General features: G+C 50.3%; 1 protein-coding gene across 7 annotated transcripts in view; it reads right to left on the bottom strand.

The window, feature by feature from the left end:
• Positions 1-12,043: 12,043 nt before the first annotated feature.
• Ubr4 (ubiquitin protein ligase E3 component n-recognin 4) overlaps positions 12,044-27,639 on the bottom strand; it is a 121,876-nt gene continuing 106,280 nt past the window's right edge. For all 7 annotated transcript variants that reach the window (XM_059255297.1, XM_059255302.1, XM_059255299.1 and 4 more), the window contains 5 exons: positions 26,261-26,455; positions 23,847-24,071; positions 15,914-16,004; positions 15,076-15,238; positions 12,044-12,432 (listed from right to left, as the gene is read on the bottom strand). In XM_059255297.1, coding sequence (XP_059111280.1) covers positions 12,368-12,432; positions 15,076-15,238; positions 15,914-16,004; positions 23,847-24,071; positions 26,261-26,455 — 739 coding nt within the window. In that variant the 3' untranslated portion in view covers positions 12,044-12,367. The remainder of the gene's footprint in view (positions 12,433-15,075; positions 15,239-15,913; positions 16,005-23,846; positions 24,072-26,260; positions 26,456-27,639) is intronic.

Genomic DNA, 27,639 nt, shown 5'->3' with positions numbered 1-27,639 from the left:
AAAAGCTAGTTTGAAACAAGCCTAAGATAAGGTCACACTTTTATAATTAATAATAAGTCTCTGTGTCATTTTTTGTGAGCTGGTGGCCCAAGAAGAAAAGCCTGATTACACATGGCGCCCAATGTGGGGCCATGTATGTATATCCTCATAAGTCCTGAGAAAGCTTAAAAAAAAGTTTGGAACATGGAGTCAAACACAGCTTCCTGGTGACCACAGTCTCTCAGGTAGGTTCAGTGGTGTACAGAGATACAGCTACTGGCCACTGCCTGTGGGCTGGAGCCAGCTGCCAGCACCATGTGCTAAGCTGAACTGTGCCAAGAGCTGACAGAGCAGTTTAAGATTTGTCTCACATGGTCATCGAACACTACAGATGCTCAGTAAAGACAGATCCAGATGGGAAAAACTTCTAAACAGGTTACAGTGTGTTTGAAAAATGTGTGTAAGCTTAAAAAAGAAAAGAAAATGGGTATAGACTGTCATAGAAAAATAGTTTATAAATAAGATATTTTTAAAAATAAAATAATATAATATAAAAAGGATATGTCATATAAAGATGGGAAATACACAGAGAGTCTGGATCCTATATGGTGTTGTGTTGACTGAATTTTTTTGATTGCTGATGAGCAAATGGCAGCTGCTGAGAGACATGGGATTGTATGAGGGACTGCTGAATTAAACCAGCCTAGATACTTTAGGAATGTCTTAACTTTAAAATGGAAGTCAGAAAATGTATTGCTTTTGGGAAAAGGTTATGCTTTTGTTTCCACAGAAAATGAAAGGCTGTGGATTCATTCAAGGTTAAAGAGATCAGGTTTGACCAGGGAAGACCCCCTGAAAATCCTGAGTACAGACATAAGGAAATAAACCTAGAAAAACTACAAGACAGGTGATGTATATTTTACCTGCTCAAACGAAACAAAAAATCATCTTTGACTGGCTTGTGTACAATGCACAGTCCATACTTGTGTTAACACAGATATGTATGTTACCTTTGAAATTTGTGTGTTTTCAGAGCAAGGGGACCAGATACCATTGAAAATGGTGGCCCAGGTGATCCAGCCTCTCAGAGTGCCTCTGTTGCAGTTTCCTCAGAGTTCTGCATCCAGAACAGCTTCAAGATTGCTGGCTGATCCAGTCTCATAGACTATCCTAGCCAGAATTGCAGACAAGCCTTGCACTTTCCCATTGCAGAGACTGGCCAACAAATGCTATGGCTAGCTCTCCCAGGACATGACCAGTATCTCAATTTTCTTAGAGCCCCCTAAAGATGCTGTTGCCCCAGACAACAGGAAGCAGTCTAGAGAACACAATGTCTACATTCCCAAGAGGTGGAGTAGGTAGTTTTTGGTCATTCAGTGGGTTATGGATGTTTGTCATCATTTAGGGGTGGTGGTGGTTACAAGTGGTTATTGGTCATGGTCAGGAAAAAAGATGAACAAGGGAGATTAGATTCAGGGATCTCTTTCTGAAGGGAAAAAGGGGGATATAGTATAGAAATGATGGGATTAAAGGGTAGATTGTTGAGTCTACTTTTGAACAACCACTAGTCTCAAATATTTTACATTGGTGTGGATTTTTGTATATTGATACAAATTTAAGGTTATTTTTGTTATACTGTTTATATGTTTCTATTCTTGTTTAAGGTATTGTACCTATACAGCTCATTTAAAAATATAATGTAAAGTTTTAGTCCTTGGAAGCTATTCAGAATAATAATGAAATACAGGTTAATAGTCATTTATAACAAACTTACAGTCATGTTAGGAATGTTTTCAAGATCATACAGAGATAGATAGGTAATCTTCAAACACTTCAAAGACTTACAGAATATGGCATTTAAAATGTTATAATAACATAAGGCTTTTCATGATAGTGAGACATGTCTGCTCCTGGCAGCACCAATCTACTTCAAAAATGAGTGATGGGCAATGAAGAACCTCCATATGGAGTTTGCTCTCATTGTGGCAAAAGCTAGTCATTTGGGCAAGAAAATGCCCTTGCCTCAACAGCTGACAGTATGCTGTACAAACTGGACAGCAGGACACAAAAGAAAATGACTGCCAAATTTTGCTGAGACAAGGTAGGACAGTCCTTCAAAATTCCTGTTTCACAGAAAAGACTGTCAGATATTCTAGTCCCCTAGGCCAAAGATGGATGCCCCAATGTTACAGAGGAACCTTGGGTGACTATCCAGACAGTCAGCCATTTCTGTCATTTCTCATAGTTTTGAAAGTTGCTTGCTCTGCACTTCCTGTTTACTCAGGTAATATTATATCCTTCTCAGGTTTCTGATGGGGTTGAAGACTAGACAGTTAAAGTTACCGTTTCCCTTAGTCATGATAGAAAGTAAATTAGGTATACAACTTTGGACTAATCAAGAGAGGATAGATAAGAGCGTATTTTCTCTGAATTTGCCAAATACAAATGGACTGGACATTGTAAATGTAATTCTTACTTAGTAATTGTTCTTATTGTATATAGTTTTATTATGTTAGAGTTAAAACCTTTCCTTTTTATTTAGACAAAAAGGGGGAAATGTTGCAGAATATTCCTTTACACTGTGCGAAGATGCATCACTGTGATTGGTTTAATAAATAGCTGAATGGCCAATAGCTAGACAGGAAGAGGTTAGGTGGGACTTCTGGGGACAGAGAGGTCTCAGAGAAGAAGAAAGGAGGAGTCATCAGCCAGACATGGAATAACCAGGATGGGCAAAATGGAGATGGGGTAATGAGCATGCAGAAGAACACAGATTAAAAAATATGAGTTAAGTTATAAGAGCAAATTAGAAAAAGCCTAAGCTGAGGCTGAGCTTTCATAATTAATAGTAAGTCTCTGTGTCATTTTTTTGTGAGCTGCCAGCCCAAGAAGAAAAGCTCAATTACAGTCACCATTTTTGACTTTGTCCTCAGCATCAGCCTTCATCACTGTCATCATGAGATGATGATGCTCTGCCCTATACCCACGAGAGGCAGCAGAGCTCCCTGGGGAAGAAAGCACAGAGCAGGGGTATGGTGTCCTGGGCTCATTCAGCCTGGCCAAAAGTAGGAGTGTCGCCTTATCCTTCTACACCCCAGGCCTTGGCTCCCCAGTGTATGCTGAACTGACTTAATTCAAGGTACTGACAGAGGACCTGACTTTTCACAGCACTGAGCAACAGCTTCATACCTACCCTAGAGACAAGCACAGGAAAAGTCTGGGGACAGGAATTATATCACTGTCCAATCCCCCAAGAAGACCAGGAATAGGTAATTGATGGGCCTTTTGGAGCAGAAGAAAGGGGAAGCCTGGGGTGAGGGGTGCTTCCAGGGACACTGGAAGGGGGCTCTCAGAGGTGAAAACACAGTTAATGAGGGGTAAGGTGGCTATCCTTCCATGAAGCCCAGAATCACACCTTCCCCCCACTTCTGCAGGCCCATGTTGAAGGTGCCCTGTACCTACAGCCAACCCCACCCAGCCACCTTTCCCCAGCACTAGCAGGAGGCTTCCCCAGCACATTCCAGGCAGTGCCTTCCCCACTGAAGGACACACTGCTGGGTTCTCTGGGTGTGACTCCTCCCAGGCCCTCCTCCTTGAGTCTGCCCTGCTCCCCTTCTGTCTCAATTGTGCTCTCTCAGCCAAGTTCATCTCCAATGCCGCCACCTCCAAGAAGTTCCCTCCTGTCATAATCATACGGGGTTCTCCCTCCCCTGAAGCCCCAGGAGGTCCTTCCCCCTTACTCAGTCCTCTGGTCTCGCTCCTTGCATCTGTCCTCTGCCTTATCAGGACTCCTGATGTGATTCTGAGAGTCTGCAGGTGGCCTGTGTAGGTGTGGGGGGAAGGGTCCTGCAGGCCAGCCCTGGGCCAGCGCCATTCACACTAAGACATACCGGGTTCGTGACGGACAGCTAGTCCAGCATGCACTGATCTCATGTGGCTTGTTCAAGGTGTTACTTTCTCTTTGAGGAATGGAAATCTAGAGAGACAATTTGTTCAAGCTCCGCGGTGTGACAGGGGCAGTACTGGTTGTCTGACATCAAAGCTTCTCTGTAAATTACCCCCTATGGGCAGGAGAGATGGCACAGCAGCTAAGAACGTTTGACACTCTTACAGAGGACCTGAGTTCCCAACACCCACATCAGGCGGTTCATAACTGCTGGTAACTCCAGTTCTAGACTGTCTAACACCCTCTTCTGGCTTCCATGGGTACCAACACACACAAGGACACATACACACACAGGAAAAAAAAAAAAAGAAAGAAAAGAAAAATTACCATCTCCATCCCTCAGGCCACCTCCTGGGCTAGGCCAGTGTCAGTCCGTAGTGACAAAGTCCTTGGTCCTCCCACCTCAGTTCTGATGGAAGCCCCCGCTACACCTTCCTTTAAAGGCCTCTTAGGTTTTCTTGGGGTGGAGTGTGGTCATGTGACTTAGACTCAGCCATTCAGATGCACCTGACCAGTCTGAAGCCAGAGGGAACGGTTCAAAGCAGCAAGGCCATTGGGGGGGGGGGTGGTCTAGGTAGGGACCGGTGGCAGGGCAGTCATGCCCAGTGCTGGAGCCTGTGTTGATACATCCTGTTAACAAGAATAGAAGGTGAGACTGCTGCTGGATGACGTAAGAGATGGGCTGCAGACATTGTTGCTGCCCTCCCATGAACAGGGAGCCTGGGCAGTCAGATGCCTGCTCTGCCCGCCCCCCCCAGCAAGGACTGTCTATCAAAGCCAACTGGAGTCATTGCCTGTCTCCCGACAAAGACCAGATGGGTGAGGGCCTGCTTTTGGTACACAGGACAGTGAGGAGGTCTATGTGGGCAAGGTTTCCTAGAGGGAATACAGAATGCAGTGGGCTCTGTTCCTCAGCCATGCTCAGGTGGGTCAGGGTCATGAGTGATGAGGGGGCCCAAGCTGGAGTGGAGTCCACAGTCATTCAAAGACCCTAGCCCTGCCTATCTGCCAGGCCAGCCACACCCAGGTCCATATAGCAAGTCCCTGGATGATCTAGGCTGGTGCGTGATGGTCTGGACTCCCAGCTGCTAGCTCATCAGTCATCCAATCCAGTGTCACTACTATGCTCCCAGCTCCAGCCCTGGGAACTGCTATAACTGGGAGTTATGGGGGAACCTCAGAGTTACCTGCTAAGGGCTTCTCATTAAAGCTACTGCCTAGCTGGATGATTTCAGATGAGTCCTTCAAGGTCGCCATGGTTCAGCTGGACAAACCAGCTGCTGAAGTTGCTTTGAGGACTCAAGTCAAAAGTGAAGCTTTCAGCCCTGGGTCGACTCCGATGGCTGCAGATGTGACTGTCGCTATTACAGACTGTCCTTGACAATGCTTGCAGAAACCCCGAGGGAGGTGAGGCCACAGGCACCTCACAGATGAAGAAGCAGCTGCAGAGCATGGTGCTCACCCACCTTAGGCCACTCCAAGCTCTTCTTTGAACCCATAGCTGCCCCATTCCCCCTTCATGCCAGTTCTCTCCCTGTCTGCTGAGAGAAGGGGACAAAAGTCTTCTCTAACCCACTGGAGTCCCTTTAGCCACTCTTGGCATGTCATTTCTTTTATTGTTTGAGACAGGCTCACTCTATGTAGACGCAGCTGGCATAGAACTTCTGATCCTCCTGCCTCAGTCCCCTAAATGCTGGAACTGAAAGCCTATGCCACTATGCCTGGCTTGACGACCTTTTTCTGAAATGAGCCAAGAGGCTCTTCTGGGTTTTCAGGGCCACACGTGGTGTGTGGTGCACACTGAGTTTCCCCCCTAAACACCCGAAGTGTAAATGCACTCACAAGCTGCAACTGTCCCGACCCAGTCAGCCTTTCTGGAGTGGACACCCCACGATCAGCCACGCCAGCCCTTCAGGAACCACAAGAAGTCACTCGTGTTCACCCCCACGTGGAGCTGGGACTGAAGACCAAGATCAGGTGGCAAAGAAATGATGCCCATGGATGGCGGCCACAGGGGGACCCAGATTTAAGTCCCAGCTCTGGCAGGATGGCCTTGGTTTTGAAACACCCCCTAAGACTTCTCAGCAGCCAATCAGTGTGACCTGAGAAGCGCTGGGCCTCTCTGCTGGGTGGGATCCTCTGGACAGCATGTCTGCCAGCTTCCTGATGAAGCTGGCTTCTGAAGCACCCCTCCTCCATTTTCCTCCCAGGTTCCATTTTCTAAAAGTCCTTGATTGGACGACATCACCGAGGCCCTTGTGTTCTTCGAGCTACTGAGTTGCGAACAGCCAGACACAGGGGTCCGTCTGCCGTCCACACTGCCGGACTAAGCCCAGCCCTGCTCACTGGCCCTGGCTGGGAAAATCACAGACTCACCCAGTCCTGGAGGTGGCAGTGATGTCTCTGACCCAGGCCCTCCCCAGGCTCCCTCTTAGCACTGGGGATCCTGATGGACACTCTGACTCACTGGGCAGCCCCGCAGAGTAATCTAGAGGAGGCCTGGTGGCTCAGTGGCACCACAAAGGTCTCTTCTTCCCCCCGCAGGGAGACGCCTCCAAGAACCCATCACTGCATCCACTCAGAACTGCTGGTCTTGCTGATGGAAAAGCAGGGGTTGCAGCGGGCAGGCTGAGGTGCCACAGCCACAGTAAGGACTCTGGACTGACACCAAAGCCCCGAGCTTTCCATTTGCTAGGAAGCCTTCCAACGGGGCATGACCATCATGACCTTTGACATCATCACCCCACACCGTACATCTGACACTAGTGAACTGTCATGTGCCTGGAGGTCTCTTGTGACAGAAGTCTCTCTCCACACAGCTCTTGCCACTGTAGGATTCTGCTTCTTACTGAGTTTTCCTTAGAAGTCTAGCCCCTCCCAGGATGAAGTCATTCAAACTAGAGCCCCTGAGGTATGCTCAGTTCAGACATGCAGAAACAGGCCCAGAGAGGTGAAGGTCTTGGTGTAAGGACACACAGCTAGCTCTGAACTGAGACCTGACTCCAGACTGTGACCTCAGAAACTCTGTCTTCCAGCCCTGGCCTTCAGGGCCCAACACAGGGTTGAGCAAATGTATGGGGGTGCCAGAATGGATGGAGAGAGAACCTGGGGGTCTCAATTTGGCCATGTAACAGGATGGCTGCTGAAGGGCATACGCCTTCCCACCCCCTACTCACAAATCCGGGATCTTCACTCTTGAATAAACCTCAGCCCCTTGTCATCCCATCCTCAACACTCCAGGCCTGTCTACCACACCATGCTCACCCTAGCTTCCAGTCAGGCATGGCTGTGCCCTAGGCCCCTGGAGCCGGGATGTGACCAAACGGATTTTCTCCAGGTGAGGAAGCATGAGCCCCAATGGGCCTCAGTCAGTGCCACCATTTCAGGTACTTGAGGTGCTTAGACCAACATCTGAAGTTCAGATGTCCCCAAGGCCTCTGTTTTAATGGAACCAGCAAGTGTGAGCACAAGCGAACTGCTCATTGGTTGCTGAACACATCCTTGGACAGGCCTCAGGATGGGAGCTGCTGAGGCAGAATTGGCAATGAAGGGCCTGTTTGCCAGCAGCTTGGACACGTCCGTGGGTGAGTTCCCACTTGAGAAAGTGCCTTTGAGAACAGGAACAGGGCCACAAGAATGGCTGGCATCAAGTCAAGACTCACTGGGAGAATGACCAGCCTGGGGACAACTGCTTCTAGAGCCAGGAGAGGACACAGCATTGTCAGGCTGCCCGTAATTACAGGCAACAGGACCGTGACCACAGATTACTGCCACACGAACGGCTGGGGCTGAGAGGCCGAACGGCTGGGGCTCAGCCCTCGAGGTTCCGGCCGACAAAAGCTACCTTCTAATTGCACCGACTGGTGCCCAGAACCTGTCATCCTAGCTCCCAGCTGGCTCCCATGGCCTTGCATCTCACCCAGATGCCTGGTTCCCAGCATGAGGTCAGTTAACCTTTGGCTGTGGCTACCACACCTGCCTGCCAGGCTCTTGGCCAAGCCTCGGCTCCTAAAGCCATGGGAAGCTGCGGTGATCTGCATCTGTGCCTAGACAGACAGGGTGCCAGCCCAGGTAAACAAGCAGGGCTCGGGAAGGCTGCACAGAGCTGAATCCCACTGGCAAGCTGTGCAGCCTTGGGCAAGTGAGCCTCAGGATCCTCCTTGGATGGGCGAAAACAACAGAAACTTAAGGATTAGAGATCATCCCAGGCACAGTGCTCTGGCAGAGTTGGGTGCTTAGAGTACTGCAGGGTTCCCAAATTCCTAAGGCCATCAACAGCCTACCAGGTGTCCAGCAGGGCCAGACTTGCATGGAGACTGATGAGGACAGCAAGGGTGGTCGGGGAGACAACGGCACCAGGAATGGGAGGCCGAGATACCTGAGGGATGAAGCCCAAAGAGCGACAAGCAGATTCCCCCCCGCACCACCGTGAGGTGGTGGCCACTTTCCCACAGGTGTTTCCTTGACTCCCCCAGTGTCCTGGGACCTCACCTTTGTCCTCTCTGGCTCTGCCCCAGGAGGCTGCTGAAGGGGACAGCACCACCCTCCTGCAGCAGGAAGTGAGGTTTCCCACAGCAGCCTGGGTTCATAGAAGGGTGGAAGCAGCAGTCTGTATTGGGCCTGGGAAGCCAGTGTCGTGGAAGAGGTGAGCTGGGGACACCGTACTTTTAGTGGAGGTTTATTTACGAGAGTACTGTCTCACTTCCGTACCCTACCTCCTCCCGTCTCCCCTCTGGTTCACAGCGACAATCTTAAGGACTGCTCCAGCCCTTTGTGCCCAGGTCTCCTGTGGTAAGGGGTGGGTACTCAGACAGTCCCCCCTCCTCTGCCCACTATTTCCAGCCCTAGACAAAAAGGGTCAAAGCAAAGGGACACAGGCTGCTGGGCTGGACCAAGGAGTCTGGAGGGTAGTGCCAACAGGATGAGCGGCAGAGGTGGCCCTGTGTCTGCACATGCCTGATCCCTAGTCCCGCCTCTTTGGGCTTGTTGGAGAGACCATAGAATGAGTGGCAGCCAAACCTTGGTCAGGGAAGGGAGGGGCCCCACCTGAGACAGGAAACAGACCAGCAGAGGCAAGAAAAAAGCTTAACAAACATCACCTAGGTAACCGAGCTCTGCTGGCTGTGAGTGTGCACACATACACGAGATACAGTGGCTGACATGTTTCCTAAGGGCTCCCACTTCGGTTGTCCTTGATTCCGTATAGCCTGCTGTGGTGACCCTGCCTATCAGAACATCACAGTGAGGGTGAAGGTATCCTCACACAAACAGGACAGGAACCTTGCCCAGGCCCCTGCTGAGACTCAGGAGCCCATGGAGGAAACTGTTACCCTTGGGAAACATTCCCACTAGCCTCAAGATCTCAGGTTGGCCAGAGGCTGCCCGCATACTGTCTCACCATGGACCTTCTGTTCCACGTTATTTGGACTCATTTCTATCTTAGCAGGGGGTTAGACACCAGACAGAACTGTCTGGCCCAGCTCTTCCATTACCCACTGTGTGCCCAGGCTGGTGGCTCCTGTGGGCGTGGACAGAGTCTGGGCTGCATCTGCCTGTTTGGTCACAACTTTGCCTCTATTAAATGGACAAAGACCAACCTGTCCTGTGCAGAGATCAGGTTCGGGCTCTGCCCTGCGGAAGCCCCCTCAGCATGTGGCTCCAGGGGCTCAGCCTGGGAACTCAGCCCTCTCAGCTGTCCCTTAGCGCTGCTGGGATGGCTCAAATGGAAAGTTTTAGTGTCCTGGGACACCACAGCCAACTCCAGGCAAATAAATGACCCTGAAATCAGGCATGGGGCAGGGCTACTTGATGGAAAAAGGGGTACAGCAATAGTAGTGGGGGGACTCCAATCTGTGTACCTTGGGCTGTCTCTCTCTCTTGGGAACCTAACACGCTGAATGACGTCAGGGACTTAAGGCTGCAGACCTCACCAGGCCTGACAGTTGGCCTCACTCCCAGGGGACCTGCAGCTGAGCACCATGGCCCCAGGAAGGAGGGCTGGCTCATCTGGTGTCCTTCAGTGTCCCTGCTGTGGGATGCCGGCATGGGGAGGCTGTTTACTGCCAGCCTGTTTTCCACCACTGTTCGGGCACAGCCAAGGCCTAGCCCTAGAACCGGGCACAGACCCACACGCGGGGCTGCTGTGTCAGCGGCTTGCCTGGGACGGTGTAGAACCACTGGGAAGTGCCCTTGAGCAGACACCTAGAAAAGCTGGACAATGAAATCAAGACGAACTTGGGCTGGGCCCCAAATCCTCGGAGGCCTTGTAATGTGCATTCTATGGTAGGCAACGACGCTATTCAGAGCGGACTGGAGCGAGGGTGGCGGCTCCCTGTAGACCCGTGTTTGTCAGCTGGCATTCAGAAGGCCCGGTCCTGGGACAGGCTGGGTCCTGACTCCGTAATGAGGACAGGACAGCGAACAGCTGAGGGTGCTGAAAGTCTTTGAGAACTTTGAGAAGGGAAACTACTTCCGTCATTAGTCACCACTCTTGAGCCCACGTCAAAAACACCCAGGGAGAAGAAAAGCCGGATGCTCATCCATGAGAACTCTGCTCTGCCTGGCTCCTCGGTTGGTAACTCAGCTGCCTCAGTGCCGCTTCCCCAGTCATTTCTGCCGGATGGCCATGAGCCCTGAGTTGTTTGCTCGCTCTCCACTGGGCTACTCCAGTTGTCTCTGTGGGACACTGTGAGTGTCATGATTTGCTATCGACTTGCTATTTCTCTGCTACTTCATATGCTCACTCCAAACCAAAAGCATGGCTACCATAGGTCGCTCTCCCAGAGGGATAGAACAGGCCTTTGGAAGAAATAATAAAAAGCAAGAGGGACCTTGTAAAGAGCTTTGGTGACTCCCTCTCTGCAGGCTTTGGTTAACATTCTGAAGGTGCTGTACTAATATGAGGTGTGACCATAAATGTGGCTTGGCCTACAGCAAGTCCCCATCTGCACTGGCAGCCCTTTCCCCACATGAAGCTGCTCCAATTTACTTCCCACCAAGTGACAAGATGGTAGCTGTCCCCTCCCCCCAATGCCTAAACTGCATCTCTGGAATCCAGCAGGACAGACAAGTGTGTGTAAGGGGAGACCCCCAAACTCAAAGCCAAGGTCTCTATCCTTCCTGCTGACCCACCTGGCCATGGAGGTACATGGGGAAGGGCTGCAGAGTCTAAGCAGCTGGCGAATAGGCCCTCTTCCAAGGGGAGCTACTGTGTCCGTCCTCAGGTCGTTTCCCCAGCCCTAGGTGGCCACCGTTCCTCTTTCACAGGTGAGAAGCCTACAGAGGTACCCAGGTGGCAGCCTCAGGGAAGCCTGATCCTGCTGTCCCAGAGCTAACCCATCCCTCGGTGTGCTTGTCTGGTCTGCCAGAACCTCGGAATAGTACCCAAACCGAGCACCTTTGTCCCTCTGGTAGGTCTGAGCACAACACTCCGCCTTGTGGCTGCAATGGCTCTGGGGGAGTGACATGGTGCCTTGGCTGTGGACGTCTTCCAAACGGGACCAGAGACACCACAGGCCCAGGGAGCGAGCCTTGTGAACCAGACATTCAGAGGGGCTGATGTCACCCAGAGCCTTTGGTTGACTGGCCTTCTAGAACAAAGGAGATGAGAGCTAGCCAGCTCTTCCTCCCCACACGGCTGTGGTTGGGTCAGCCTTTTGCTGAAGTCTGGGAAAGGCTCTGGGGAGCCCAGGAGGTGGGGAACAGGTCTCGGAAGTCCAAAATGCAACATCAGAGGCACCACACCTGTCCCCCAAGGTCCTGGCTGGGGACTTGGGGTGCTGGGTCAATGCACAGGCTCTTTCTTCACACAGCTGCTAGGGAGGGTCAGCAGAAGACAGGCCTAGCAGTGGGAACAGCTATTCTCACTGTCCGGAGTCTTCCCCAGGGTCTCTCCTCTCTGCCCGGCAGCCAGCAGGAGACTGTCAAATGTTTTCAAGGCTTTTGAAGTTTGAAGGAGATGCTGACCAGGGCCTGTTCTGCTGAGCCCTCTTTTGGCTAGGGACTAGAAAACCATCAGCCCCCACCCCCCCAGCCCCAGAACGCAATTCAAATTCGGCAGTCTTCCTGGTATGTCACCACAAGGCTGTGAGGACACTGGCAAGCAGCAGCCAGACCCCCTTTCCAATGTGTACCAAGTCATTCATTTATTTCAAGATGGGCACACTCAAGCTGGCCGGGACAGCTCACAGCCCCTAGGTATGTATAGGTCCTTCAATGGCTCGGGCTACAGACAACTTCATAGCCAACGCAGCACACACACACACACACACACGCGATAGAACAGGATGCCTACAAACCCCAAGCCACTCCAAGAAAAATGAGAGAGGAGAGGGGTGCTAATGCAGCATCTGTGGGGAAGTGAATGCACACGGAGGGACGGATGAGGGAGGAAGGCAGGCTAGCTTCAATCTCGTCACCGCGATCTCATTTCCGTGGGGATGGTCAGGGGATTGAGTTCAACAGGTCCTTTAGGAAGCCCTCTGGATCGGTGACTTCTGACAGAAGACCTGGAAAGCAGAGACAGAGTAGGAATGGCATACAGGGCCTCCCGCTCCACTGAGTCACCGACGCCTCATTCACATACAGAACACACTGCGCCAAGCATGCTCCACTGTAAGCACTTGCTGGATTCCGGCAATGGCGGGGAGGTGATCACTGTATGATAAATACTGCTCCAGAAGCAGGGGCCACCAGAGACAATGTGGCCACGGCCAGTTTGAATTCCCTGGAGGAGAGGGTTTCAACCTGTCCAGGGGCCACTGAAGGGGCTGTAACCACAACCACAACTCTGAGGTGGTTTCTTTGCTTTTGACGGGCTCTCCGATTGCAGACTGGTCTGTCTCAAACTCACTATGGAGCTGAGGATTTCCTTTGAACTTCTGTGCTACCACACTAGGCAAGCACTCTTAGTTGAGCTAGCCCACCCCAGAGCGGTGACCTGTGCGTGGAGATGTGTGTCTTTCTCCATTGCTCTCACGGTATTTTCTAAGGCAGGGTCGTAGAGTTTGCTGGCTGGCTAGACTGACAGTCCAGCGAGCTCAGTGGGGGACCCTGCCACCGGCAGGCCTCCAGTGCTGCAGTTCTGCCCACACCTGGCTTTGATGGGGTGCTGGGATCAGAACTCAGGACCTCATGCTTGCGTGGCCGACCACAGCTGAGCCATTTCCCTGGCCCCTGTAAGTGATTTCTGATGGGAGCACGCCATCTCCTCAGTCTTTGTCATGATCTTAAATTGACCTAAGAAAGGCAAACGCCAATGGTCTTGTGGGCTGGAAGGGCAGCACAGGACAGAGGCTTCAATCCCACCACACTCCTGGATTCCTAAGTAAGCTGCCAGAGTGCGGGGCTCCATTTCTTCAGTTCTCAGAAGGAGACAGTAGGGAGCCCTCCCTGCCTGCCGTGGGGACTACTGGAAGCCTTTGTGGTGGAAGAACCTTGTGCATCCTCTACACCAAGTCCCCGGCCAGGCACCTGACCTCCTCATCAGTGCAGAGGTCTGAGACACTGAAGCCTCAAGTTAAACAGGAGCATCCACACAGGTCGCCTCCAAGCACCTGCAGGAACAGAGGCAAAGCAGCACCTTCTCTTGGCCCTGGAAGGTGTTTTCGTTTTAATTTGAACAGAGCATGTCCGGTGTTCTGGCAGTGTAAAGATCTGAAATAAGTTGTAAAAGCCTGGCCTCGCAAAAGAGGCTGGAGGCTCGCTGCTGCCCAGGTGCCAGGCCTAGAGGCAGGTGAGTCCTTCACCCCTGCCCACCTCTTCTGACTAGCTCTGACTTTCGTGGTCACTTTGACAGTCTCATGTGACAAGCACAGGGCTTGGCACTAAGGACACAGCTCTGTGCTCTTGGTCAGGATTAACTCTGAGGAAAATGGTCAGCCAGGCTGGGAAGACACGGGTGGGAAGATCAAGGAGCTATGAAGTAAGGAACAGAGACAAGCAAGGGAGGCTGTGGCAGCTCAGACAGCAAGGCCAGAGACACCATCCCAGGGCAGGGCCCCCACTGGGCCATGAAGACCAGTGGCCGGCAGAGTGCCCAGTACTGGGCAACAGAAGACTGCATGGGGACAGGATCCCGGGCCTTTCGTGGGTCTCCTTCCCAGAGGACAGAAAGCTAAGAGGGAATGTTAACAGAAGTGCTCACTTGGCAACAGGGCCTGGGGACTCTCCCCTGCGTTGTACACAATCCCCACAGTGAACACCACAAAGTCGAGAAGCAGGACACCAGCTAACCGACAGGAGCTGGCCAGGGCCGGCCCCCTCTGCTTTGCCTTAGCAGCTCTCCTCTCTAGGACAGCACTAGGGGAGCGGGGCTGTGACACAACATCTGGGACCCAAGAGTGTCATCTGTAATCCTAGGGTGATTTTCCCCGGCCTGAGCCCAAGTCACGCCCATTCCTATCACTTCTCAGATATGAAATCTAGTAAGTTCCAAAGTATTTGCAATTAAGTGACCAATTTGTACACATCATTTGTAGATGGGAGAAAATGAACTTGAGCTCTGGGAGCTGGGGCACAACTGCTCAGATGTTGCCCTTCGTGTGTCTACTCCAAGGTGCTCCCTGCTGACCGCCTCCACCTACTTCATGACCACAAGAGCCCAGGCAACTGTGAGGCAAGGAAGACAAGGGACCTTTCTCCTGTTAAGTCTGAGCTGTCACTAAAAGTCAGAACCCAAAGGCGCTTGCCTCTTCTGCGCTACCCATATCCACCTAACCTCCAGTCTCCGTAACAGCACCAACAGAATGAGGCTAAGCAGAGTGGCCCGGAACACTGAGCTCATAGACCACGGACAGTGGTGGAACTTGGGGGCCATGGACACCAGTGTGTGCTGCACTGAAGCTCTCTCATCTTTGGGTTGACTTTTTTTGGAGACAGGGTTTCACTATATAGCCCTGGCTATCCTGAAAACTTTCTATGTAGACCAGGCTGGCCTTGAACTCAGAGATCCACCCGCCTCTGCTGCTGGGATTAAAGGCATGTGCCACTAACTACACCTGGCAAGTGGGAGGTTTGAATGAACACCTCTCCTATGGCTGGAGGTGGCTACTGTGTGCCGTTTCCTCTGCTCTGTGAAGATGAAGATAACGAACGGCAAGTTCCACTGAGACAGACTTGGGCTCTGCCGACGCGGAGAAGACTGCACTGACCTGCAGCATCGAGGAACTCGGAGAAAGTCTCCACTGGCATGAACTCCTCCTGGAAGGTTTTCAGGGCTTTGTCGGCAGCTTCGTAGATGGGCATGTCATTGTGGCGGATGTACTCGGCCAGAGAGCAGGACCAGCCGCCCTCCGTGTTACTGGTGGGCACCTTCTGCAAGAACCAGTGGGACATGGGGGCCAGTGAGTAACTGAATGCAGCTGGCCCTCTGCCTCCATCTCAGCCCGTGGAGAGCCCACCCAACACATACCAGAGCCTTCCTGGAAGCAAGGAGGCCCTACCTCCAGGGCCCACTGGCCTTAGTTACTCTCCATGAGGCCCTCCCTGTTTCTGCAATGTTCTACACGGACCCATAATCTTAACAAGGGACTTCCCCACACCTGCATTTCCAAGACCAAGATGACTGGCATCTCTGACTGGACCATTCCACTCATGATCACAGGGGTCACTCCATATACCAACCCTCCTAAGACGTGTGGGCCCAAATAGATAGGAAGCAAGACATTCTCTAACTGGGGCTATGTAGGACAAATTCACGAAGAGCAAAGTGCTACCCATGGGCAAGGACAAGAGTGGGAAGGCTGTCAGTGTGCTTAGAGCTCACTGCCTTGAGGGTGCATGACAAAGTGGCTTCAGCTGTTGACAGCTGGGTGTGCAGGTCTGCGCTGAGGGTGCTCACCTCTCCTCAAGTGGAGACCTTTAGCTTTTCAAGGGCAAAGCACCCAAAGCTAGTGAGGAGTCTCAGAATGTGGTCACCAATGGAGTTTGGGCAAGGATGCACATATCCCACATCTCTTGGAACTGGCTGAGCCCCAAAGGCTTCCTTACCTTAAACATGTTGTAAATGAGGTCAACAAGAGCCCAGAAGAGCAGAGAAGAACGGTAGGCAGAATAGTCCTTCACTGTCTTATCTGTTAACCTGGAAACGCAGGGCAAAGATGTCTGTGAGGACCCTGCAGAGATGGGACACAGTACTTGGGGACGGAGGGTACACAGAAGCTATTGCTCATGGCCTGAGTGAAAAGCAGCTGTGGGCAGGGAACCTGGAAGCCCTGGCTCCCAGGCTGCTACATGAACTTCATCTGACAGTCTTAGCATTTTTCTAAAGTGGGGTAACAGCAACAGGGAGACGTAGGTACACAGCACTCAAAAGTTCTAACTTAAGCACAAGGATTCCCATGCTCCCTTGTACTCTGCCCCCCACAAGCTCCCAAATGTAATGGTGCCTAACAATGAAGAAGGGAAAACAAGTTTCTAACTCAGGTTTTGCCTGCCACCAGGAGAAATCTACTAGACAGCCAAATCAGCCAAACATGTGCTCTGCAGAAAACCAGCAAGCTGGTAGAAAATCAGTGTTGAGCAACCATGATGTCTAGGACTGCCCCGGCAACCACCCACTAGCTCCCAAATCCTAGGGTAATCTCAGAGCCTCTCAAACACCCCTTTGTCTCCAACAAGTGTCATTAGCACCTGAGTGACCTGGCACAGGCTTGAAGGCCAGCCAAGTGCCGGAACACTGGGGGTGCCTCTGTCAAGGTCCACTGCCTGCCGTGGATATCCCCCTTGTAAGGGATGATCCCACCAGGCTCTGAAGGATCAGAATGCCCAGCACAAGGGGAGATCTCATTCATGGCTGTGGAAAGTAAAGGCCAGATGAGCCTTTGTCATGACTAAGGTCAAGTTCTACATCTCACAACACTCTGGTACATATCCTATGACCAAAAGACAAGCAGCAGAGTGCTCAGCATCAACTACTCGTTTAGTTTAGGGCTTGCTTGCCTATCACGAGAGGAGCCAGCCACAACTGCCTTCAGCAGCCGTTTAACTCACAAAGTCAAGCCTGCTGGCATGTGCTACCTGTAGCCTCTGCTCTGTTCCCTCCTGCCCACCAGCTTGGGAGGTGGGGGGTGGCACAGCTGTCAATGGTACTTAAGATGGGCCTGAGGGTAAGGGTAACTGTCCACATACCAGGTAAGGTTCTAGTGGAAGCCTAGGCAACTTCTAGGCTAAAACATCTGCTGACTCTATTTTGCTGAATGTTAAGCAAGCAGAAGTCATTAGCTTCTCTTGAGCTATAGTTTATATACCCTCCCCTGTGTGTGTGTGTGTGGGGGGGGGGGTGTGTTGTTGGGAACTGAACTTGGGGCCTCACACATGCTCGGCGAGTGATCTACCACTGAGCTATAGCCCCACCCTTTAAGCTATGGTTCTGTGTATCTGCTACTGCCTCCTACCCCAAAAATGTACAGACTTCAGACAGAACCTGCTGCCAGCGATGACACCCAACCCCAGAATAAGAGACACCTTCTACATGCCCTTGATTGAAAGGCCTCTCCTTCAAGGGTGTCCCAATCCTGGGCAATCCCTCAGCACCTTTTCTAGTCTGTCTGGCAAACAGCAGGCTTGGAACCTGGACCACAGCCGGGCTTGGCCCTCACTGTGGCTGTCCTGCTTCGGTGAGCATGAGTCTTGGGTGACCCTGCCCAGCTTAATTATTTACAGCTAATTAGGAAAGGTGACTAAACTGCTACATAGAAAATGGCAATGCATGAATGCAGCTCAAGCTGGATTTCCTAATTAAGCCATGACCAAATCAGCTTTTCCTCAACTGTGGGGACAGGAATGAGTTTCCCTCTTGGCTGAAAGAACAGCTCGGGTGGGCTCAGCCTCTACCCCGCTGTGGAAGCCTGCCTGATAAGCGGCCATCTGTGTGCTATGAATGCAATTCCCGTCTCACTTTAACAACTTCAGCGTTTGAAGACCTAACTTTTGATTTCAAGCAGCTAGTTAATGATTAACACTAGGGCTCTTGGGACGTCCTGGACATGACGTGTTTGGAATGGGGCAGGAACCTAACAATTAACTCTTTCCCACTTGGCCCAAATAGGTTTCTATTGGCTAGACTAAACAGGACAGTGGCAAACTGGTCACTCTGGGAGCATGAAGTGCCAGAGCTAACAGAGGCAAAGCCTCAGGTGGGCCAACTCAGGTACTGCTGTGTGGGGCGTTTACCCAACCACCCCCACAGTTCCCCAGAGTTTTCTTGAGTGCGAGCAGCAGGAAATATTAGATAGAAGGATTTATTGCGGAGATATCGCAGAGAGAAACAGATAGAAAATAAAGGATAGCCTCGAGAGGGCCTGGAACCTATTCCAACGGGCCCCGACTGCCTCTGCCCCAGGGTTTTTATAGAGACGCCAAGGGGTGGAGCAAAAGACCTCCTCCCCCAGCACAGCCAAGTGCAGACCATCTCAGACACCTGCACTCAGGCCCGTGGTCTAATCATCCTCTATGAGGACCTGCTGGGTAAAGCCACGAGGAACCCGAGAATGGGCTCCCACAGGTCCCCCTTTCTTAATATATAAAAAAAATAACTAATAATGGCTTACAGCAATCTCCATAGCTGTTACACCTCCCAGTATGGGAGTAGAGGATGATATAGATGGCATTTCTCTTTTGAATTAGGTTCAAGGTGACTACAGCAGCCTTAGCTGCCTCAAGCCCTTTCTAAGCCAAAAACTCTTAAGGCAACTACAAACTTAAAGAATCCCTTAGCTTCATCATTACCATTAACAGGTTAACATAAATATTGCTATACATAGTCACAATTCTCTCAATCTTATAACACAAAGCAAACTCTTAACATAACCATTTGAATTAGCATATATGGTGCTAAATATAGTTAACAATTTTCTCCGCCTTACAACTTTAACTCAACTATTTGAATTTTCTTGCTAACAGAACATAGGAAAAACTTCGATGTATTCACATTAAACTTAAATATTTCCTTAACTCCACAAAACCAGGGTGCATTAATATCAATAGGTTTCTGCAAACATAATTCAATCTCATAACTCCTCCTTTTCTTTATAATTTTTTTTTTTTTTTTTTTTTGGTTTTTCAAGACAGGGTTTCTCTGTGTAGCTTTGCGCCTTTCCTGGAACTCACTTGGTAGCCCAGGCTGGCCTCGAACTCACAGAGATCCGCCTGGCTCTGCCTCCCGAGTGCTGGGATTAAAGGCGTGCGCCACCACCGCCCGGCGGTAGACGGTTTTTAACTAGAGGCTGTCCCTTCACCCAAATTCATAACAGCTCCCCCTATGTACTTCAATTCAGACAAACGTTTCTATTACAGCAGTACTCTTGGTTTGCTCTACCGAAAAAACTTCATTTCATACTGAGGGTGAAATTACCATATTTAGCTGCTGTAAGGTCTTTGCCAAATACCGCACAGCTATTAGGTGATATAAGGTATTTCTCTAAAGGAGCGAGTAAAGCCACAAGTGGCACAGCTCCGAACTGTATTTAGTATTTTCCTTCATTAGCTTTAACTCCTGATGTTATTAGTGGCTGTAATATTTAGCATTGATTTCTTATAAGGAACTTTCAGGTGAAGCTTTTTAAGACAAATTTTTCTGAAGTTTGTTTCCCATCTATAAAGCAGTCATTTCTTTTTGAATGCCTGTTTCTTATCCCCTTAATTAGATTTGCAAAGGAATCACTCATTTCCGGCTGTTTGTTCAAGAGGTAAATAATTTTTAATTTCACGTAAGTTTCTTCATATCTAAGACAACGTTCAGTGTATAAACTGCACTCTCTTGCTTTAAGGATTTTAAAGTGGCTTGTTTGCTCTTAAAGGTAGCTTTTGTCATCCAACTACTGTAAAAACTTTGCACAGCTATTAGGGTAAATAAGTCATTTTACCAACCCCCAAACCGCGAAGTGCCTAGTTCCGTATCCTTTCAATGTTTCATTGGAACTGACACTTAAAACTCTTAGATGATTTTCCTCCTTATTCTTTTAAAAGCTGTATTTTAAAGTTTACCATGAACGTATTTTCGAGCTGACAAAAGTGTTTCAGGGCAATGTCGCCATCTTTAGCAGAAAAACTACCTTTCACAGAATGCATTTCCCTTATATCAGTCCATAATAGTATCAGTCCCTTAAATCAGTCCTTTATATCATTTCCCTTATATCAGTCATTTCCCATAGTTCTTTTTGGGTCTGAGAGTCAACTTTTAAGTTCTTTTTTACCAGACTTGCTTACAAATTCTTGCCCGGGAGGTTTGAACAAAGTTTTTTGCTTTTGCAACGGGAGATTTGAACAAGCATTTTACATTTTCAGCTATGGCACATTGGGAGATTCCTATTCTCTCCTCAGCTGGCTTTAACATGTGTCTCTCCTTCATTTGACACTGGCCCCCAAATCAGAACTGCACCTGCCTCATTAGCGCGCATTGAGGTGGACAATTTCTGATAGCAACTTTCCTCGGGGCTTGTGTTTGCCTTAGCCAGTCAGTGAAAAACAAGATCATGTACAACAGCTTTTCCATAGCTCTTTCAGAGATTTTCTCCCACTGATCTATCTCATTTTGCTTGTTCCTTCCTTCCCCAGATGCAGAGCTTCAAATATCTGCGGCTCTGTACCTCTGCTAGCTGCCCTTGGAAGTAGGGGCTTTTTTTTCTCCCCAATCCGCCTCAAATTCTAGCAGCTTTTTTAGGTCATATATTTTTCTGGGGAGGATTATGTCCCTTCTGTTTCTTCGGAGTGTTTTTCCCAGACAGTTCCCAGTTTGGTCTCAGTTTATCCCCTCTACCCCAGAAACAGTTTCCGACACTACAGTGGCGGCTTTCCCTGCTCCTGAAGGTAGGGGCTTTTTGTCCGTTTCTGTTTTCGGGGTCTGTGTGGTTTGCGTACAGACTGAAAATCTAACAAGGGAGGTTTTTGCCATTTCTAAACTCCCATTAGGACAGGTGTTTTGCCTTATCAGACCTTCACCTGGCCCAGTCCCCCAGTGGGTTGCATTTGCTTGTCTGGGTGCTCAAGGACAGAGCTTATTCCAGAGGCAATCACCCCTCAGGGCTACACTCCCTCATCTCATGGGAGTCAGTTGAAACAAAGCTTTTCTCAAAGAGATGCTTTCTGACTTTTACTCCTGGATAGTTCTGTTCTGCCTTGGCTGGGCTCTCTGTCTCAGCAGCACAACTGCTTCAGACACAGTTCAGCTTTACCGTTTTCCCAGAAAGGTCCTTTCTCTAATAGGAAAGCTTTTTTCTCAGATTTCTTTTTTTCAGCTGTGGACCTATCAACCCAGGGCTTGTAGGAAAGTGGATAACTGTGCTGTTCCCACCGGCTTTAGTTTTGTTTGTTCATTAGCAATCTTCCCCTGGGTCCTGCACCTTCCTGCCTCAGCTCTGTGCTCCAGGAAGTTTACCACTGCAGGAACCCTAGTATCCCCGAAATGCACCCCAACTCAGAGACGCTGGCCAGTCGCCTCTGGGTTTTTGGTCAGAAGTGAGGATACAATGCTAACAGTTTGCATTACTTGAGGGGATCTTTGCATTAGGACGATTAGGAGCACCTTTTCATTCTGAAACGCTCACTCAAAAACAAAACCCTTGATGCCTCAGCTGGGCATAACTGAAAAGCTTAGCTTTTTGGCTTTTCTCAAGTAAAGTTTCCTGCCCTTTTGTGCTCTCTGTAGCTCTTTACCCATACTCTCCCAAGCGTTTCCCTCAGGGTACTCTGACCCACTGTCTTTTACTAGTTTGAAGAGACAGAGCTTAGAAGAGGTTTTTAGGAACTTGTCCCTGCCTCCTGCATTGCAGGGAGGATTTTTAAAGCTTGAAAGAACTTAGGTTTTGCTGTCTTAAGAGGTTTGTTTTCCCTTTGAGCTAATCACAAGTGGTCCCCATACTAATATCTTCAGGTGATTCTAATTTTTGCCCTTTTGAGAAAGTTAAAGTCTTTAGTTTTTAAGTTTAAGAGAGCTTTTGAGAAAGATTAAGGCTTTTTTAAAGAGATTTTTTTCCCCCAAGTTTTCCAAGAAAAGCTTTATAGTTTAAGAGAAAGATTTTTTTTCCCCCAGGAGAAAGACCAACTTTCCCCAAAACTTCCCAACTTTAAACTTTTTGGCTTTTTACACCCCCATTTTTGCCTCAGGGAGAAATCACTTTCTCCTGCCGCTTGGACTTAGCATTTCAGCTGTCCCCAGGTCAAAAGCTTCCATAGGAAACTTTTCTTCCCCATAAGCTCAAAGAGCTTTTTTACTACCCGTAAAGCCCAAAGATTTTTTCCCCCAGTTTGCATTCAGAGCCCCCAAAGTTAGAAAATTGTAGAGTTTTTCTGTCTAGTTGCCTTACTTATTTTTTCCTACACAATCTTACACTTCTAAGTTTTTCCTACACTATATTACTACCCTATGCCTTATTTTTCACAGATAGAAATTGAGAAAGGGATAGAAGATAGAAAATTTTGACAGAAGAGAATTTTGCTGCAGCATCGGACATCCTTCCAGTCCGCTTTCCTTTTCTCTCGAGGATAAAAACCCTGCCTCTCAAAAATATATATAAAAATATATATATTTTCCATAACATCAGCATGCCTTATCCACTGGCAGGGCTGAACTCAGCACTTTCACCAAAAACTCTGTAATAAAACTATTATTTTCCTTTATCTTTAGTCCTTATTACTTTGTCTTTAGTCCCTGTTCATTTGTCTTTAGTCCCCCCTTTTTTTGTCCTTTTTCTTTAGTCCCTGTTCATGGCGCCATTCTGTGGGGCGTTTACCCAACCACCCCCACAGTTCCCCAGAGTTTTCTTGAGTGCGAGCAGCAGGAAATATTAGATAGAAGGATTTATTGCGGAGAATATCGCAGAGAGAAACAGATAGAAAATAAAGGATAGCCTCGAGAGGGCCTGGAACCTATTCCAACGGGCCCCGACTGCCTCTGCCCCAGGGTTTTTATAGAGACGCCAAGGGGTGGAGCAAAAGACCTCCTCCCCCAGCACAGCCAAGTGCAGACCATCTCAGACACCTGCACTCAGGCCCGTGGTCTAATCATCCTCTATGAGGACCTGCTGGGTAAAGCCACGAGGAACCCGAGAACGGGCTCCCACACTGCTGCTCCCACAGGGCATGTCATCACCATGGCTGGAAGGGAGACTCCTTCCGCTCCCTTCCTGGCCTCTAAGTGTGGAAACGATCCGAGTCTAAGCTAATGAGTTCAGAGCTACAGCAGGACTACACAGGAACACCTGGGCCTCCACTGGCAAAATAAAGCTACCAGGCCACAGGCTGTGGCGCAGCTCCCCAGGGTGGGCAGGGACTATTCAGGGCCAGGCTGAGTCTATTCTGTGTGCTGTGACCACTGGGGTACTGTCAAAGAGCTTGAGAGGAAGGCTCTGACTTCACTTGCAGATGGTTCTTTCAGATAACCCCCATCTGACCCAAACTACAATGCAAAGTCAAGACAACAAGGACCACTTCCTGCACGTGCTCCTCAGTTAGTGCACACAGGATTGCAAAGAGGGTCTAGGAGGCCTAAGTAAGGTAGGGCAGATGAGACAGGTAGGAAAGAGAAGGACAAACTTTTAGTCACTGGACAAAAAAATCTCCAGCCACAGCCACAACCACAGCCGCACTGAAACCTTCCTACTTTACACCAAAGCCAGCAGAGCCAGAAAGTCTGGCTCCCTGGCTTAGCCTCGCTGCTGGTCCTAACTGCCTCACCAGCCATATCCCCTGAGGCCTGGCTGTCTTCCTTTTTGAATTTTCTAGATGGGAACCCAGATTCACCTTTGCAGTGGCTCAACACAAGACCCAGAGGGACTCAAGCAAACTCTCAGGGTGACGACTGGAGCCAGAGTCTACAGCCAAGGCAAATGAGCACACCTTCAACAGGCACACATCACATGACCGAGACAGGCTGGAAACACTGGGAAGACACTGAATGCAGCAGCTTTCCAAAGCAGGCACTGACCTGGTGGCTCCTCCTGGAGCCACTGCCCGGGCATGTGAGGCCACCAGCAGCCTGCGCAGGATCTCCACACGTGTGGCTCTCCACTGCTCAGGGGGTAGGACATGCAGGGCCAGGATGGTGAAGTAGTGAGGCCCGTCTACATCAAAGGCGCTCTCTACCCACTTCTCTTTGGGCTGCTCCAGGAAGCCTTGGAGGTTCTTCTCCTCCCGGGATGTTGCTCGGGTCCTGGAGGAAAAGCATTCAGATGGCAGCAGGGAAGGTGTAGGGCGGCTAACCAAGATGGCGCTGGACAGTCTTCTGGGCTTGTACTTTCTGCCACCCCCTCCTCTCTACAACCCAAGCCTTCTGCCCTCTCAGGTCCATGACTGTGTCACTTCAACACAGTCCCCAACACCTCCTGGCTCTTGGACGGGGGGCATGGTTACCAATTCTCCAGTGTGGACTTGTCATCATTTTTCTAGAAGCCCAGGGAAAGGAGGTGACTTACCAAAGTCACCAAGCCAGTAAGCAACAGAGTCCAAGAGTGGGTTTCCTGACATGGTCAACAGCCCACCTTCTCCACGAATCCTATTATGATGACGTGGTCTGCACTGCAGTGCCCCTGGCACCCAGGCTCCCCATTTGGGCTGTTTGCTCATGCCCTATCCTCCCTCCCCATCATCAGCAATTTCCTCCAGGTGGACAGCTGCTGCTTGTCTGAACTGTTTGACGAAGACGACACTGCCAGGCATCGTTCTCAGTGCTGCACGTGGCTTATCTCATTTAATAGGCTTAAGAAGCCCGTGAGACAAGAAGCACCTGTCCAACTGTACAGGAGAGCAAGCTACAATACTAGGATCTAAGCCCCTTGCCAAGCAAAGACTAGACTGAGTCCCCAGGCCTGGTTCTTGAGTCTGTCATCAACTCTACCCCTTACTCATGACAAAGTCTTGCCAACTGCCAGGACCCACACAAAGAGGCCAAGAATCTCCATCAGTGTCCCTATAACCTACTGGTGCTCATCTATGAGGGAAGACAAAACATCACCAAAACCCCCAGTGTCTAGGCTGCAGGTAGCATGGCCATAGTCACTGTATGTGGCTATAGGGATGCAGAAGGATGGTACAAAGATGCCCTGCTTCCTTTTGCTCCTGCAAAATGGGCAAGCCGAGACTCAACTGGAGCCCTACCTAGCTCTCCATCCCTGTGGGAACCTCAGACTTGTGGCCATGGCAGGCTCTTCTCAGGCTTGGGTTTGGCTCACTAGTACAGCACACTTGCTTTTGTGTATAAATGTCCATCAGAGACCCAACTGCCTTATGACCAAGCTCATGCCGCTGTCCAATGGCTAGCAAAGGAAGCAGCCTGTGGCTGAGAAGGAGGCCTTGCTTGCCCAAGGAAACCACAACAGAGCAGACCCCTGGAGTCACCAGTTCCATGTGGCTGGGCCAACCCTGGGAAGCGCTGTCCTCACTGCGTCTCTGCCTGAGCAGTCCACTCTAGCTTACGGCTGCCAAGAGGCATGTCTCTGCAGAACCCACAGCCTTTGTCAGGGCGCTAAGAACACTGGCAATTAGCACTGCTGGGGCCTGCAGCAGGGTCCAGACAGTGCAAAGCCTGTGCTGTTGGCAATGCCAGGTGTCTCTTCTGACAGACAGGGCGTTTGGCAGATGATGTCATGTGCTATGAAGAGCCCTGCCCTGTGAGTTAACAAGGAAGCCTGCAGTCTCAAGGTCAGACTTTATCTCACAAGGAAAAGGGAGGAAGGCAGGGACAGGACAAGAGCCCTGGTACCTCAACAGCATGGTGGCTGCGTGGGAGGACTGTGCCCAGCCTTCCCATGGCTACCAGCTCTACCTCCTAAAGCTGTGGATCTCAGGGAGAAGGGTCTGCAGGCAGGTCTACACCCAGTCAGATAAAATCCAAGAGCGCAGGCACAGAAATATCTTAACATGCTTCTAAGCCTGGCTGCAAGTGGGAAGGGCTTCTGTCTCCTCCGAGGCCTCTGACACCCCATTTCCAGCCACACAGACACCAAGAGCTCTTCCTTCCTTGCCAGCAGCATCACTGACAGACTAAGAAAGCCAGTGCTCCACTCCTGTAACAGCCTCCGGCCCGCCGGAAGCCTACAGCTGTGCCGGCTGTGTGCTCAGACCAACGACATGATGTGACTCTCATCCATGGTCCCTCGTTTGAGTCTGCGAAAGCAGCAGCTACTCCATGCCTGATCTCTCTGAAGACCAGCCCAAGACCAGAGCCTCTAGCTGCCCACAGTGGGGATGGGGCAGCTCTGGGAAGGAAGTCACCCTCACCCTCACTGCTGTACTCAGTGCCACCGTCAAAACCGTGCATTAGTAAAGGCTGGGGGATCTAGCTAAGCAGAGAGAGACAGGGAGTGTCAGCCAAGGTAGCATCTGGGGCCATAGGACACTGACGTGTTTAGGACGTAAAGCACGGTGTGAATGATGTACGGGATCAGGTGGATGTTGCTCTCCCGGCCGCCCCCACCAGTGTCTGCACTGAAAGATTGCTCCATGGCGAAGCGTAGGAAGAGCAGTTTGATGTCATGGATGTTGAGCTGGTACGTGGGTTCCCGCTGGCCGGTACACTCCTGGAGGTAAGTGTTGTGCCTAGGGAGAAGCAGAGCCAACATGACATGGAAGCCAGACTCCTGGTAAAAGCTTGGGGTGGAGTGCAGAGCTCTCCTGGTCACTGGCGCCTGCTGACTGCAGAGGTCAAGTGGGGGCTGTCAGGACAGACCCTAGGACACTGCTGCTGCCACTACTGCTGTGACTGCATGTGGTGCTCTCAATATGCGCAAGGGACCACCACTTTGGGGGCTCATCTCTTTTTCTTTTTTTTTCAAGACAATGTTTCTCTGTGTAGCTTTGCGCCTTTCCTGGAACTCACTCTGCAGCCCAGGCTGGCCTCGAACTCACAGAGATCCGCCTGCTTCTGCCTCTCGAGTGCTGGGATTAAAGGCGTGTGCCACCACTGCCCGGCGGGAGGATGGGGGGGGGGGTGGGGTGAGGTGGGGAGGGGGGCGCTCATTTCTTAACTGACAGATGTCATGGCCACTGGTGATGACACACTGTGGAGAAATGTGAACTTACTCATTCTGGTGACAAGGTGATTTATCCTTAAGAATGATCTTTTCACCCATATGTTGTGCTTTTTTTTTTTTTCTTCTAAATCCATATACAATCGGTTCTGCCTCTCACTAACTGACTGGCCCTGGGTAAATGACTCCACCTATGCCCCAGTTTATTCACGTGTGCAGCAAGAACACACAGCACACAGCTGAGGATGCTGTCCACCACCACTCTGGCATCATCACTGCCGGGGTCTGGTGGACTACGAACCTTATCCCGTGGGCTGCAGACTAGGACTCCACAAGGCCCCAAACGCACAAGGACCCCAGAAGCTTCAGCTATTACAGACTAGATGTGGGAACAGAGAGGCCTTAGAAGGAACTCCCATCCCACCCCAGGTGGTTTCACAATTGAAACACCAGAGCCATAGACCATAGAAGTGAACTCAGGGAGATTCTGACCCTAAGGACTAAGTCAGAGGTCCTGGGTGTTACAGGAAGAAAGCTAATGAGAAATTTTCCATGGAACCTAAGAAACCAAGGATGCTGGTTTCACACCAGCAGGTCACTTTAGTCAACCCTATTTTTCAGCCCTATCTGCTCAGAACAGCTCTGTGGTCAGCAAACACAGACAGACACGGATGCCCACTCAAGTGTCCGGGAGATGGCATCACCAGGGGCTGGTCTAAGAGCTGATTCCTTCCATCTCCTGGAAACTGCCCC

This window comes from Peromyscus eremicus, chromosome 2 (genome assembly GCF_949786415.1).
Source record: "Peromyscus eremicus chromosome 2, PerEre_H2_v1, whole genome shotgun sequence".
Classification (NCBI taxonomy): Eukaryota; Metazoa; Chordata; class Mammalia; order Rodentia; family Cricetidae; genus Peromyscus; species Peromyscus eremicus.
The sequence above is the reverse complement of the archived record's forward strand: the minus strand, read 5'-3'. Positions and strand labels throughout refer to the sequence as shown.